Source organism: Podarcis cretensis (assembly GCF_951804945.1).
Source record: "Podarcis cretensis genome assembly, chromosome: 2".
Lineage (NCBI taxonomy): Eukaryota > Metazoa > Chordata > Lepidosauria > Squamata > Lacertidae > Podarcis > Podarcis cretensis.
In genome coordinates this window covers 20,341,828-20,356,678 of record NC_137171.1, presented here as the reverse complement: position 1 = coordinate 20,356,678, position 14,851 = coordinate 20,341,828, and the positions used below count along the sequence as shown (strand labels likewise).

At 45.4% G+C, this 14,851-nt stretch overlaps 1 protein-coding gene and 1 long non-coding RNA gene across 7 annotated transcripts in view; one reads left to right on the top strand and one right to left on the bottom strand.

Moving 5' to 3' along the window:
• LOC307210131 overlaps window positions 1-14,851 on the bottom strand; it is a 112,259-nt gene that overhangs the window by 8,467 nt on the left and 88,941 nt on the right. The window lies entirely within an intron of this gene.
• On the top strand, window positions 2,160-8,757 carry LOC307209776 (uncharacterized protein). 6 transcript variants are annotated; one of them, XM_079965149.1, is made up of 5 exons: window positions 2,253-2,365; window positions 3,788-3,808; window positions 4,326-4,404; window positions 6,179-6,379; window positions 8,151-8,757. In XM_079965149.1, the coding sequence occupies exons 1-5, from the start codon at window positions 2,342-2,344 to the stop codon at window positions 8,318-8,320; spliced, it is 495 nt and encodes a 164-aa protein (XP_079821275.1). In that variant the 5' UTR covers window positions 2,253-2,341; the 3' UTR covers window positions 8,321-8,757. The 6 variants fall into 6 exon arrangements, with proteins under 6 accessions (XP_079821273.1, XP_079821272.1, XP_079821277.1 ...); XM_079965148.1 differs by having other exon boundaries at window positions 2,257-2,365; window positions 6,170-6,379; XM_079965147.1 differs by lacking the exons at window positions 2,253-2,365; window positions 3,788-3,808 and adding an exon at window positions 2,160-2,235.

Below are 14,851 nucleotides of genomic sequence, written 5' to 3'. Positions count from 1 at the left end.
TGTTTTTTGTAAAATCTATTTGCTTTGTCACATTTTTCAAATCCACCTTGTGACATACACTGAAGAGTGGTCTACAAGTACAATAATAAAGAGTATTTAAATAAATAGGATTTCTAACTCTTGGACATTAACTAGTTAGCAGTGCATATAGAGCCAGTAACAGTGGTGTCCAAAGTATCATTAACAATCTAATATCCAATCACACTGTCAGATTTTTTTGGAATGCGTTGATATTACTCAAGTTGCAAGGAATTTAAGACTGACTGGTCAGTTTGGTTTCATGAAGTTTTTAAATTTAAAATGTGCCAATAGATTGTATCTAAAGATGTCCTTCTGCAAGCAGAAAGCCTCTTCAGTTCAAACTTATGCCTTAGCAAGTACAGCATTGCACTGAAAAGCAATGTGAAATCCAAGTACAGTCATATCTCGGGTTGAAGTAGCTTCGGGTTGAGCGTTTGTGGGTTGCGCTCTGCAGCGGCCTGGAAGTAACAGAACGCATTACTTCCAGGTTGCGCCACCCGCGCATGCGCAGAAGTGGTGACTTGCAACCCGCAAACGCGGGCTGTGTTCGCTTCAGGATACGAATGGGGCTCTGGAACGGATCCTGTTTGCATCCAGAGATACCACTGTATATCCATTTGCACAAAATCCTTTGCTGTTTTTCCTCCCGTCTGGATTTATTTTGTTTTGATTATTTTATAAACACCTTGTCTAGGGCAGATCAAGCCCAAATAAATAGCTGGGTCCCGTGCAGTTGCACACTGCAAAACGATACCCCAGTGGCTGGAAGACAAATGCTGGAAAGCAACGTTGGCTTGCCCAAGGCTTGAGATCTCAGAGACTCTGCTTGCAAACATATTTTAAGGGAGAAAGTGCACTCCAGCTATTGCTTTCCACTAACAGACATGCAGTTGCAGGCATATTGGCTGCACTTCCACATTCTTCCAAGTCCTAGCATAAGAGTTTGCACAAGAATGCAGTTAACAGAACATGCTCATCAGTGCACTTGCATTTAGATTTCAATAGATGCAACCCAAAGTTTGCGGGCATACAGTTGAAAGCTAAAATACAAAATATAGGGTACTACTATGACTTCCAGGCAGTCTTGAATTCTTGCATCCATTATTTTAGGGGAAAAACAAAACTCTGTGCCACTGTCCTGTGTCAAGACTCCAAATGTAATAAAATGTTTCCACTGGCCCATGTTTTCAAACAGGTGTCATAACACCACTGCCCAATCGAAACCTGTAGCGTGCTTTGGGTAAATGATTTTATAGGTTTTAAGCATAAACACGAGTTTAGAAAGCATAATAAGGCAAAACTTGTGCAGTGCTGGCTCGCATGCCAACAATCCTTTCCAACACGGGACAAAGCGAATTTCTCCTGAGTACGCGTGCATACCCAAAAATAAATACTCACCGGAATAATAATAATAATGGATGATGTGGAGTTCAAACTTCTATACAGTAATAATAATAATAATAATAATAATAATGGATTATGTGAAGTGGCGTTCAAACTTCTATGCAATAATATAATAATAGATGATGTGAGGTGGAGTTTAAACGTCTATACAGTAATAATAATAATGGTTGATTTGAGGTGGAGTTCAAACTATACAGTAAATTTAATAATAATAATAATAATATAATGGATGATGTGAGGTGGCGTTCAAACTTCTATACAGTAATAATAATAATAATAATAATGGATGGTGTGAGGTGGCGTTCAAACTTCTATGCAAGTAATAATAATGGATGATGTGAGGTGGCGTTCAAACTTCTATACAGTAATAATAATCATCATAATAATAGTAGATGGTGTGAGGTGGAGTTCAAACTTCTAAATAGTAATAATAATAATAAGGCAAGCTGCAGCGCGCAACCTGCTCTCCGCCCTCGCCCACCCTCGCGGCGGGCAGGCGAGACGCCTGCAGGGGCGCGCGCGGGGGAGGGTTCCCAAAGGATCAGCTTCTTGGTTCCGGGAGCGGATTGGTCGGCTGCTCAAGGGGAGCTCCCCGAGGGTCGGCCACGTGACACACACGCGCCTGCGGCCGCGGAGTAAGTGGCGGCGCAGCTGCATTTCGGGGCAGGCGCCGGTTGCGTCCGGGTGACTCTGTGACTGAGGGGCGGACTCTGGCCGCGCGGGGCGGGGGGGGGTGGTGGTGGCCGCGCGCGCATGGAGGCGGTTGGGCAGCGCGAGCCTCCGGGGCGCCTCCTCCTCTCAGAGCAGCGGGTGAGGGGAAAACGGCCACGGGCTGGGAGGGAGAGAGAGAGGAAGAGGCTCTGGAGTTCACGTGCAGGAGGAGGAAACACGTGTTAAACTTGTGCTCACCTTCGAAATGTCCAGCTACTTTTTTGGGAGGGTGAGGAAGGGAGGGTCCCACGAAAAGCTGTCGAGCGGGTCCTTTAAAACAGTGGTTCCCAACCTTTGTTTTTGGTCATGCCCCACCTAAGCATCTCTCAAATCCTAATTCTTCCCATATCCTAATGCTTCCCAAATTCTTCTTATTCAAAAGGTGAACTCCTCTTCACGTGGAGGGAGCCTAAAATGCCATTCACGGAGATATTATTTTCGAATTGCCCCCCTGTGGTTGGGAACCAAGGCTTTAAAATGTAAAAGGAAACCTGGATCTCCCCCCCCCCCCAAAAAAAGAGGACATTAGGTGGGGGTGTGGCAGGCTTCTGTTAGGAGGAGCAGAACTTCAGTTTGTTGAAGTGTTTCTATTGATTTTTAATACTTTTTTTGGGGGGTGCAACTGCCCCTCCTTGGTTACGCCCATGTCCCCCAACATGGGGGAATTGAGAATTGCTGAATTGGAAGGAATCCTGTGAGGGTCGTCGAGTCCAACATTGTGTTGCTACTTTTGTTCTGGCAAAATGCAGGGTGGGGAGGTTATATTTTTAAATATTTTTAAATTAAAAAAATTGATACTGAAGTGATTTCAAAGCATAGGAGCCAACTCCTAAGGTCAAGGTCCACGCCCAAGTAAAATATTTGAGGGGGCCGGGCTACCCCAAAGTTGTTGGGCATTGCCATTCAGATTGTATGTGCCGTGTCTAGCGATGGATTATGTGGGTCCCCCAATGTTTTATTCAAGTTGTCGCTCTCTCTTCAAAGCAATCCATTGCAAGCTGTTGCAGCCTAACAGGATGGCTGCTCTGAAGTTTGTCGCACAGACGTGCACACACGCATACACATGAAATTGTAAATCTGTCTTGCGCTTGGCTATGCGCAACTTGAATGCATGACCTTTCGCACACCCTTTCCAACACATGCATTTGGAGAGGATCCCTAACTTGGCAGAGAGAGAGCCCTGAAATACAGGACAAAACTCTTGTCAATACAGGACTAGCATTTGACATTTAAATATGGGACAGTCCTGCATTATACAGGACAGGTGGCAACCCTAAAATGCAGGAACATGAGGTTCCCCATCCCATTTGAAACCATACCGGACCCTGCTGAGCTTTGCAAATGTGCTTGTGGTTTTATTGCTGCAGACTCACATTTCCTCTGCTCTTGTAAAGAACAGCTTCCCAGGGTACTGACTTTTTCTTGGATGAAGTAAGGTGGAGTTCAAACTTCTATACAGTACTCCAGAATTATTATTACGTTTTGTAGGGAGGGAGTGGAAATTAATATGGGCCTTTCTGCATCTGAGGCATTTTGTATTGTTCTGGGGATTGCTGGATAAATTATTTACTTTCTGAAGGGTTAAAAGAAATCTGTAGAGTGTTTCCCTGTGGTTGATCCTATATCTTCTGTTGTTCTGCTCCTGACAAAGACAAAGAATGAGCATTATCAGGTGAACAGATGGGTGGAGATTTAGAGGTTTTTTGTTCATTTGGATAAACTTGTTGACACCCTTCTTTAGAAATAAAATTTCCAACCTCTGAGCAGGAGGGTTGGAGTGTGTACCTCTTTATATGGCTTCCTTTTTTGACTCCAGGGAAGCAAGTGTGCCAGTGCATTTGTATATTGTGGTAGAAGGAAACATTTTCTTAAGACAAGTGTTGTGATTGTTCTCATGAGATTACACGAGGAGGCTAATAATTTCCATAACATACGTTAGGAATCATCATCTGACAATTTAGTTAACTAAATAGGTCATAATAGTGAAATCAGCATTAAAAATATACACAAATAGGTCGCAAACATTTTGCTCACTGTAAAAGGTAATGTAACACAATCTTTCAAAAATAAAGAGATGGTTACCAAAAGCTCAGTAATAGGATAATTTATTGTCCAGTAACAGCCAATCTCATGAGGAATCCAATCAAAGATGTGGATCATTTGACTTCTTAAACGTTTTCCCCCTCTAGAAAAAGGCTGATGCATCTGCATTTGCTGGACAGGAGGAATTTGAAGTGGTGAAGACTTTCAGCTGGATGCCTGGAAAAGGTACTTTTTTGGGGTGGGGAGGAAATGGCTGAGAAGTACAATCTTAGCTTTGAATACCAGAGATTCCCATATTCCTGGGAGAAGGCCCTGTAGTTCAGTAGTAGAATACATACCTTGTATATCTCCCAAGCTCTCAATCCCTGTAAGAGACTTTGAGTAGCAGAACTGGGAAAGAGGACAGCCACTGCTAGTTCCTTGCTGGTCTTGTTCAGTAGATGGTAGCTCCTTATAATATTACATACATATATTGCTAGGATCTGCCCTCTTGGGAGACAGTGGAAGAGTGCGCCTGTTGGAGCCTGCTGTGGCTATGTTTTTATCTCCATGAACTGGAACGTGTGCAGAGGAGGACAACCAAGATGACCAGGGGTCTAGAAACCAAGCCTTTTGAGGAACAGTTGAAGTTGCTGGGTATGTTTAGCCTGGAATCGAGGAGATATGATAGCCATCTTCAAATATCTTAAGGGCTGTCGCATGGAAGATGGAGCAAGTTTGCTTTCTCCTGCTCTAGAGGGTAGAACTCAAACCAATGGCTTCAAGTAACAAGAAAGGAGATTCTGACTAAACATCAGGAAGAACTTTCTGACAGTAAGAGCCATTCAACAGTGGAATGGTCTGTCTCGGAAGGTTGTGGACTCTCCTTCCTTAGAGCTTTTAAAGCAGAGGTTGGATGGTCATCTGTCAGGGATGCTTTAGTTGAGATTCTTGCACAGCAGGGGTTGGACCAGATGACCCTTGGGGAACCTTCCAACTCTTACGATGAGAGCTGTGAGGCTATAAACTGAACAAGGAAGTGCTACCATGAGAACTGGAAAGCCATGCTCCCAAGTTTGCAACCTGGGAAGGGAGTTTGGAAGATTACACAAACACCTTTGCTAGCTGAAACAACTTTTGTTATAAATGTTGGATGGAGTAACCCCTAGCATGTATCCATCCCATAGGAGCCAACTCCTAGGGGCCAAGGGGTCTTTGCATCTCCCCCCCAATAAAATATTTGAGGGGCCCCCCAGCTGATGGGCATTGCCATTCAAATGGTGTCTGTGCACCATGGCAATGTGATCAATTATGCAAGGCTTACTTGCCCCCCCCTGCAATATTTTATTCCAAGTTGGTACCCCTGATCCACTCTTGTACAATGAGACTAACACTTCTGTTCTGTCCCCCAGTTGCATCCCTTTTGGGTGTCACCCAGCATTTCACACTATTCCATGAAAGTTGCTGGCTACCTCACAGTCATTCTGCACCCCATCATTCTTCCGTCTCTCTGCCACAGTCATTCCCAGAACAACCAGTCTTCCCTCCTCGGATGTGCTTCACAAACCCATGACAACATTTTCTTTTTTTTCACTTAACCGCACCATCCCTTCCTCTCTCTGCGCTAACTGCCCCAACCGCCACTTGACCAACATTCAGATTCCCTTCGCAACAGTTGCCAATGCTGCCCTGAACTGCCTCTCCCTCCCAACTAGTTACGTTTTTACTTATCCCTTGTTTTCCTCAGTCAACTAGCTTTACGAAATAATATCCGTTAAAACTGAAAGGGAAACCTCAGACAATATTTGATACTAAATGATTACCAGGTGGGAATTTGTAATATTCAAAGATCGCCTCAAACAACAGCAGTTGTTTTCTGCTGCCACGTACAACGAAGTGAGGAAATGGCTAAGCTGATTTATTGCCTTAACCTATCAAACTCCCTAGGTTTCTGTATCCATTTTGCTGTTTAATTTTTCAAATAAATCAACGAAGGCTTCTTTCTGTATAGGTTTGGCAGAACATGCGGTGGAGAAAGCAAAAAGCGCCCTTGAGGAATTGGAAGACTTTGAGTCACCCTACGAAGACTCTGAGTCAGATGGCGAAGACTTAAGCATGCCCACAGATGCAGCTTTTATTGAGACGAAAACTGTATCTCACTACGTAGAAGAGGACTGGGATAAAGAGTTGGAAGACAACGAAAACAATAGCAATCCTTATGGTAGGTGGATGCTTCAACATGGTTCTTTTTTTAAAAAAAAGAAGAAGAAAAGAAATGCTAGAAAGCCAGGTGTCTAAGGAGAGGTGCATTGTGGGAAGATTTCTTTAGAACTGCTCTTGCGATAGGCCAATAAAAGTGTCATAAGAACATAAAAAGAGCCTGTTGTATTGCTAGTCCAGCATGCTGTTCTCATGGCAACCAGCCAGATAAATGTCTGTGAGAATCCCATAAGCAGGACGTAAGTTCAGTAGCACTTGTGATTCCCAGCAGCTGGTATTTAGAGGTATACCAGCTCTGATGCCTGTGGTGGTACATAGCTTCATGACTATTAGCCATTCATAGTCATATCCATGAATTTTCTTTAAAAAGTATTCTTTGAATAAGTTGTACCAAATTGAGTATGAGATTAAAACTTAAGGGGTGTGGGTGGGTGTTTAAAAGGAAGCTACTATGGACATGTTGTTTTTTTAACCCACCCGTCTATAGAGGACAGAGTGTGGTGTAAAAATAGGGATGTTTCAAGAACACAAAGGTATCTCTTTTAATCTGTGAAACTTTGGAGATACGCAATCTAAGACTACATGTGTCACTCAGATCATAGCAACAGCATTAGATGTGTGAGAGAGTAGAGCAGTCTGGGAGAACAGAGTAGGCCGGATATATGCACCAGTCTTTTGAAAAAGTAGTTGTAAGACAGCTAAAGATCAAAATCTACTTGGCACCTAGATGCAGCGGTTGTCGAGACTACATTGACAAAACGTACATCCCATCTCCTTGTAGGGCCAGCTCTGTCATGAGGCAGAGTAAATCAGCCGCTTCTGGCAGCAGGTGCTGTAGGGTGGTGGCGGCAGCAGCAGTTTGTTGAGCCATTTCTCCTGAACCCTCTGGCCATTCACATTCTGAGCTGGTGCTCTGGATGCAGCGATACTTCCTTGCTGTTGGTCTGGGTTGGCTGACTGTCTTGCCTAGTTACCTTCTCCCAGTACATCACAGATGGTTGGGAAAAGCCCCCCAGAAAGCAAGCAGAGAGGGAAACAGGCCAGGGCTTGTAGTCTAGCAGCCATCAGACGTATGCACATATTGCTCTACTCAACATGATGTACTCTGGTGCTACCACTTCTGGATTACAGCATTGGCTTGAGCAGTTAGTGAGCAGTAGCGCTGGAGAATATTATCTTCCTGAAACTTGTTCTAATCAATAGAGGAAGTTCCCATTTGTTCTGCATGACTTGCTGACATGCTTATTGCAATATGTATGGAGTGGTGAAGGAAGGGGAAATTAATTATTCAGTGGCACAACAACAACCAACAACAAATTTTCTTGCCATGTTATTTTACTTAACAACTTGGATCCAAATTTCATTGTGTTCAGCATAGACCTTTATAAGGCTAAAGTAGTTGACATACTGCTTAAGTAAGTTGATATCCTTCGATGAGGGTTGCAACCGAATTGCAGAATAAGCACACACTGATAAACACTCTGAGATCAAATTTTGTGCATGTATTTAGCTTTCTGTTCTCTTGGCTCAAGGAAGAAAGCTAACAACATGGCCTTAAGGGTTGTTGGGAAGATAAAATGATATCCTCTCTATGTATGCTGCCCTAGGCTTATTGGAGGAAGGGTGGGATGAGAGGAATAATTGTTATCAAAAATAATTTGCTCTGATGTCAAGAGGGCCTTATTCCCTAGCGTGGGTTCTTAGAATTGCAGCCTGTTGAAAACAGCTTTATAGACATAATCATATTGATTTAAAATCACCCAACACTTTAGATTTTGAAGATGTGATTCACTGCGGAGGTTTCTTGGATCAAGAGCCAGTGGCATGTTCAGTTCGAGAAAAGCCTTTGTATGACCCAAGCTTGCACCATGTAGCACCGGTGACCTGGAGACAGGTAGAGACTATGCCAGTGGAAGGCCAATTTGACGACGCTGTTGATTGAGGTGACACTGGGGTAGAAATGTGGACTTCTAAACTTATATCTCCTTGAAACTTACTTGAGACTCAACATGAACACCTCTTGTATTTTATGGAATAGTTTATAAAACTTGGAAACTAGAGAAGTGGAAGATCAGAAACTAGGTGGATGGCAATTTTGCAGCACTTTTTGCTTTGGCTTGGAAATGGTATAGGTTTTATTTTTCAGTTTAGCATGCTGTTACTTTGAGCTGCTTATTACTTTCCCCTTGTCTCGTGGGCAATTTTAGTTATTTGATTTGACACGGATGACCTCATTGAGCTGTCAATCCATATTTGTATCCATGTTACAAACTACATCGTAACTGTTGCACTTCAGTTTTCTTGTAAATGTTATTTATTAGACTTTGGTGTTCTGACAGGGTCGCTCCTGAAGAATACAGGCTTTTTGAGTGTGTACAATGTGTGTGTTTCATTTAATGTGATTGTTAATATAAATGTGGGAGAAATGGCTGATGCAACATACTGCTCTAGCACCTGAATTATTTTGCCTGCCTTCCATTGATTTAATCATGCAAACACAATGGGGCTCTTATCAGCAAACACAAGATAATCCCCAATTAGTTCGAGAGCTATCATCCCCTTGTCTTGGATTGAGCCTCAAACTTGCTTCTATGCACCTGATTTCCTAGAAGCCAAGGAGCTATTGTGCTGACCCCAGTAAAAAGGTAAAGGACCCCTGACAGTTTAGTCCAGTCATGAATGACTCTGGGGTTGCGGTGCTCATCTCACTTTTTTGACCGAGGGAGCAGATGTTTGTCTGTAGACAGTTTTTCCGGGTCATGTGGCCAGCATGACTAAGCCGCTTCTGGTGAAACCAGAGCAGTGCACGGAAATGCTGTCTACCTTCCCACCGGAGTGGTACCTATTTATCTACTTGTACTTTGACATGCTTTTGAACTGCTAGGTTGGCAGGAGCTGGGACCGAGCAACAGGAGCTTACCCCGTCGCGGGGATTCAAACTGCCGACCTTCCGATCAGCAAGCCCAAGAGGCTCAGTGGTTTAGACCACAGTGCCACCCGCATCCCTTTGTTCCTGTAGTTCATTGCAATTGCAGCCTGTGCATATGCAGTGCCATTTACATGGTGAAAACGTTCACAGAAATCTGTGCAACGTGGCACCTTTTCCGTATATCGCACTTTGGCACTGAACTGAGTTCACTAGATGCTTCCTGCCAGCTGTTGCCTTGAGTCTCTGGTTATTTCCCGGAGATACAAATAGAACATTGTGACCTGGTGTTTGATGTTGATGCCAAAACTCTTGAAACACTTCTGTGTACGTGTGTGAAGGCTGATTCCTCCTTTGAGGATTAATTTGAGTGACGCCTGCTATTGCAGTCCATGCAGGACAGCCCCTAGAGGGCAGCACCAATCCAGCCCATAGTTTATGGCCTATTTCCTCAAACAATAGGCTTTTACAGGGTGCAGCGGCAAAGCGATATAGTCTGAAACATGTTTAAGTGTTGATCAGGTGATACTGTGCAGGTGAAATTGTGCTTAATTGGGCCAGCGAGGTCCCCCCACCCACCCCCAAAATTGTAACATCTTGTAACTCGCATATTTTATCTGCCAGTTATCAGAATAATAATTAAAAAACCAATGATGATTTATATTTTTTGGTTCAGTTTAATTGGTATCCAGCTGCACCTGCCATATTTGAAAACAAATTGAGCTGCCCTTTCCTATGAGCTCAGAAAGAATATCGCCTTGTCCTTACTCTCGTTTTCAAGGGATCAAAATTAATACATAGAGAATTAGACTGCACATCATTCCTGCATAAGAAAAGCTCAACAACTTTGACCCCCCCCGGGGTAGATCACTGCCAGTTTATAATTGTGTGAGTAGATCATCGCAGTCTCTTGAAAGTTGGCCGTCTCTGGTCTATCCCACCCCATTGCTAACAATGACTTCAGTATCTGCGTGTGGATCTGACATAGCTGAAGCATCACCGTCCATGCACAAGAAGGAAGTATTCATTTGGGGGAAACCCCACGTTTGCAGAAGTACAATAAATGTTTAGGAAAAAAATAAAACCCGGTGAGCCCCTCACCCCAAGCCCCATAAGGACTGAAGCCTACTCGGTCACAAAATGCCGGCTGACTTTTGGGTGTGGACCCAGGGATAAGAATAATGGAACAAAGTATCTCAGAAAAGTGTTGCTGGCTCCCTGCTTGGTCAGAACTCTGACCAGGAGCACCCCACACTGCAACATTTTGTTGCCACTCCCCCTTACTTGGAAATAATTGTCATACGCAGACATTCCTCCATTTATTTATTTTTTATTATCATGAGATGCAGAACTGGGTGTCACTAGCACAGTAGTAGCGGCACTTGAGCTCAAACCTCTGGCAAATCTCCCCTGGGGATTTGAAACAAATGTTACGATGGTATGGGATATGAATACAGTGGTACCTCGGGTTACATACGCTTCAGGTTACAGACTCCGCTAACCCAGAAATTGTGCTTCAGGTTAAGAACTTTGCTTCAGGATGAGAACAGAAATCGGGCTCCGGTGGCACGGCAGCAGCAGGAGGCCCCATTGGCTAAAATGGTGCTTCAGGTTAAGAACAGTTTCAGGTTAAGTATGGACCTCCAGAACGAATTAAGTACTTAACCCGAGGTACCACTGTATTTGTGGCACTGCGTGAGACAACACTTCAGAGATGGAGCTGCTTTAACCTGAGGCACCATCTTCTGGAACCTGTCAAATAGGTGAGAAAGGGATGGCTGGGAAAAGACGCCTCTGTTCCCTAACCCGGAGAGCCAGTCCTGAAGGATACTATGGTTGATGGGAGAAAAAGCTACTGAGAGGTTTGGGGTTTACTATTCTTCTTCCAGAGATAGTCATCAAAGGCAGACTCCACGCGGAAACTGGGCCAGAAGCCAGACCGATAAATTATCGCAATCAGTATTATGCAACAGTCCCCGGAGTTGTCCTGCCACCACATGCTTGATCACCTTCTCCAAGAATAGGGTGCTGCAGAGGAAGCAAAAATAACTCTTGGCTGCTTATTTTATTTGATGAGAGAATGCTCCAAAGAGGCAACCCCTCCATTGTGCATTCTGGAGTCATTTTGGACTTGCAGCTGTCCATGGAGGTGCAGATTAATTTTGTGTCCAGGGCGGTTGTCTATCAGCTCCACCTGGTATGCCGGCCGACCCTACTTGCTTGTGCACTGTCTTACCAGAGTGCTACGCGTGCTGGTTATCTGCTGTTTGGAATACAGTGGTGCCTCGCAAGACGAAATTAATTCGTTCCGCAAGTTTTTTCTTCTTGCGAGTTTTTCGTCTTGCGAAGCACGGTTTCCCATAGGAATGCATTGAAAATCAATTAATGCGTTCCTAGGGAGACCGCCTTCAGACCAGATCCGGGGACAGTCTGTCCCCGGACCTCTTCTGAAGGCTGGCGGGAGGAGAAGGACTTTTCTCCCCACCGCCAGCCTTCAGAACAGCCTTCTGAAGGCTGGCGGTGGGAAGAAAAGCCCTTCTCCCGCCGCCAGCCTTCAGAAGAGTTCCTGCAGGGCTGCCTAGGCTGCGGATAGCAGCCTGCTGCCCGGTGCGAGGGACGCTCTGAAGCAGAGCGCCCCTCGCGCGGGGCAGACATTCACAGCTTGGGGAGCCCTGCGGGGAACTCTTCTGAAGTCTGGAGGCGGGAGAAGGGCTTTTCTTCCCACCGCCAGCCTTCAGAACAGTCTTCTGAATGTTGGCGGTGGGGAGGAAAACCTTCCTCCCACCACAAGCCCCGGGAACAGAGGAGAATCGCTGCGCGCCTTCTCCTCTGTTCCCGGACCTGTCCTGAAGGCTTGTGGTGGGAGGAGGGCTTTCCTCCCCACCGCCAACATTCAGAAGGCTGTTCTGAAGGTTGGCTGTGGGGAGGAAAAACCCTCCTCCCACCGCAAGCCCCGGGAACAGAGGAGAATCGCTGCGCGCCTTCTCCTCTGTTCCCGGACCTCCCACCGCAAGCCTTCAGGACAGGTGCTGCGCTTCCCCGCTGTCCCCGGAGATTTCCCTATGGGCTTTCGTCTTGCGAAGCAAGCCCATAGGGAAATTCGTCTTGCGAAGCCGCTAAAAAATCGGAAAACCCTTTCGTCTTGCGGGTTTTTCGTTTAGCGAGGCATTCGTCTTGTGGGGCACCACTGTACTGCAATGTGCTCTATGTGATATGTCACCTTTGAAGGTGACTTGGAAACTAAAACTAATGCAGAATGCGGCAGACTGGTACTGGGAGTGGCCCCTGGGACCATATAACACCAGTCCTAAAGGATCTTCACTGGCTCCCAGTACATTTCCGAGCACAATGTTGCATACCTTCCAACATTTATCCAATGAAAATAGGGACATCCCGTTCCATAATGATCATTCTACTATTTATACTCCACACATCTTACTGGGTTGCTCCAGCCACTCCGGGCAGCTTCCAATATATATAAAAACATAATAAAACATTAAACAGTAAAAACCTTCCCTATACAGGATTGCCTTCAGATAGCTCAGGGGTCGGATAACTCCATACCCTCCAACATTTCTCCAATGAAAATAGGGACGTCCTAAGGAAAAGTAGGACATTCCCGGATCAAATCAGAAACCGGGACGGCTTCTGTAAAACAGGGATGTCCCTGGAAAATAGGGACACTTGGAGGGTCTGGTATTGGTGCTGACCTTTAAAGCCCTAAATGGCCTCGGCCCTTCATACCTGAAGGAGTGTCTCGACCCCCCCCCCCATCATTCATCCTGGACACAGATCCAGCTCTGAGGGTCTGCTGCCAGTTCCTTCACTGCAAGAATGGAAGCTACAGGAAACCAGGCTGAGGGCCTTGTCAGTAGTGGCGCCCGCCCTGTGGAACGCCCAAGGTGATGATTGACTATACAGTGGTACCTCGGGTTAAGAACTTAATTCATTCTGGAGGTCTATTCTTAACCTGAAACTGTTCTTAACCTGAGGTACCACTTTAGCTAATGGGGCCTCCCGCTGCCACCGCTGCATGATTTCTGTTCTCATCCTGAAGCAAATTCTTAACCCGAGGTACTATTTCTGGCTTAGTGGCATCTGTAACCTGAAGCGTCTGTAACCCGAGGTACCACTGTGTAACCTCTAGAGAACATCTGAAGGCAGCTCTGTATATGGAAGTCTTTTAATGTGTGATTTTAAAATGTTTTTATATACATATGTTGGAAGCTGCCCAGAGTGGCTGGGGCAACCCAGTCAGATGGGCGGGGTACAAATAATAAAATGCTGCTGATGTGGTAGAATCCAAGGAACAGCATCAACATTGTGGATACAATTAAATTACGCTTGTAAGTGATGCACGCTTTAGTGAAGCACCTGCCAAAGATTGTATTTTTTGTGTGGAGGTGGTTGGGAGATCTTTGACAATCTAATTCTTTCTTTCGCAAGGAAAATGTTCAACACCTGTAATGGTTCTAGGGGTTGCTCGTGCGTAAACTGGTGCAACACCTGGCTGGGTTGCCTGAGTGAACCTTTTCTGTCCGGACAGCCACTCACCCGTGGCTGTCTCAATCGCTGGCAGAATCCGTCAGTGGGCGTTTCTTGAACTTCTTCCAGCAAAGAAGCTCTTTGACGCCTAGTCTCCGCCTACTCTCCCTGCGCGGAAGCCTTCTGCGCAAGGAGGGTGTAGGCAGCGGAGGACCCTTACTCTCCCCGCTGGTCCCTGGCAAGGAGTCATGGGACCGCCTCACCGATTCCCCCATCTGCCCCCCCTTCTCCACTGGTGCTACGCTGATTCTCTTCCCCAGAAGATGGGCTGCCTCTCTCCATCCCGGGACGCTCTCTGGGACCCCTCCGGAGCCCGCTCTCTCCCTCCGGCCCTGATGACAGTTCCCTGACAACACCCCTCCCCCTTAATTGCATGGAATTCCTCAAGCTGTGCATTTCTTACCATTTCCTTAAAAAAAGAAGATAACTGAGGAGGTTTTGTTGTTGTCAGTTGCCTGGCAAGCTGTTACATCATTAAACATGTTTAGCCTGAAAGTGTCTCAGTTAGTGTCTGCAGTTCCAGATGTAAAAAAAAAAAAAGGGGGGGGATGCAAATAATTTCACAGACCGGGAGAAAAATGCTGAAGACAGCAGCTCTTCCTAGCCATCTGCTATTCTTAGGGATTCTAGTCTAAATCCCTGAGAGTCTGGCAGAGGTCACCTGGATTAAGCAGGCCAATAAATTCTAGCACTCTCATGAGCGAATGGCAAAGCTCACAGTTTAACAAGGACATTCTGTGGATGGAAGCCAGGACCAACTTTGGGAACTTCCTGTGACCGTGTGCTGAAGTGCTCCCTCCAGATGCTAAAGAGTATTGCAAGCATCTTTATTTTTTATCTGCATTTATAATAATAAATATACAGTATACCACTAATACCAGCATCTTAAAAAGTAGAGACATCACCTTGCCAACAAAGGTCTGTATAGTTAAAGCTATGGCTTTCCCAGTAGTGATGTATGGAAGTGAGAGCTGGACCATAAAGAAGGCTGATCGCCGAAGA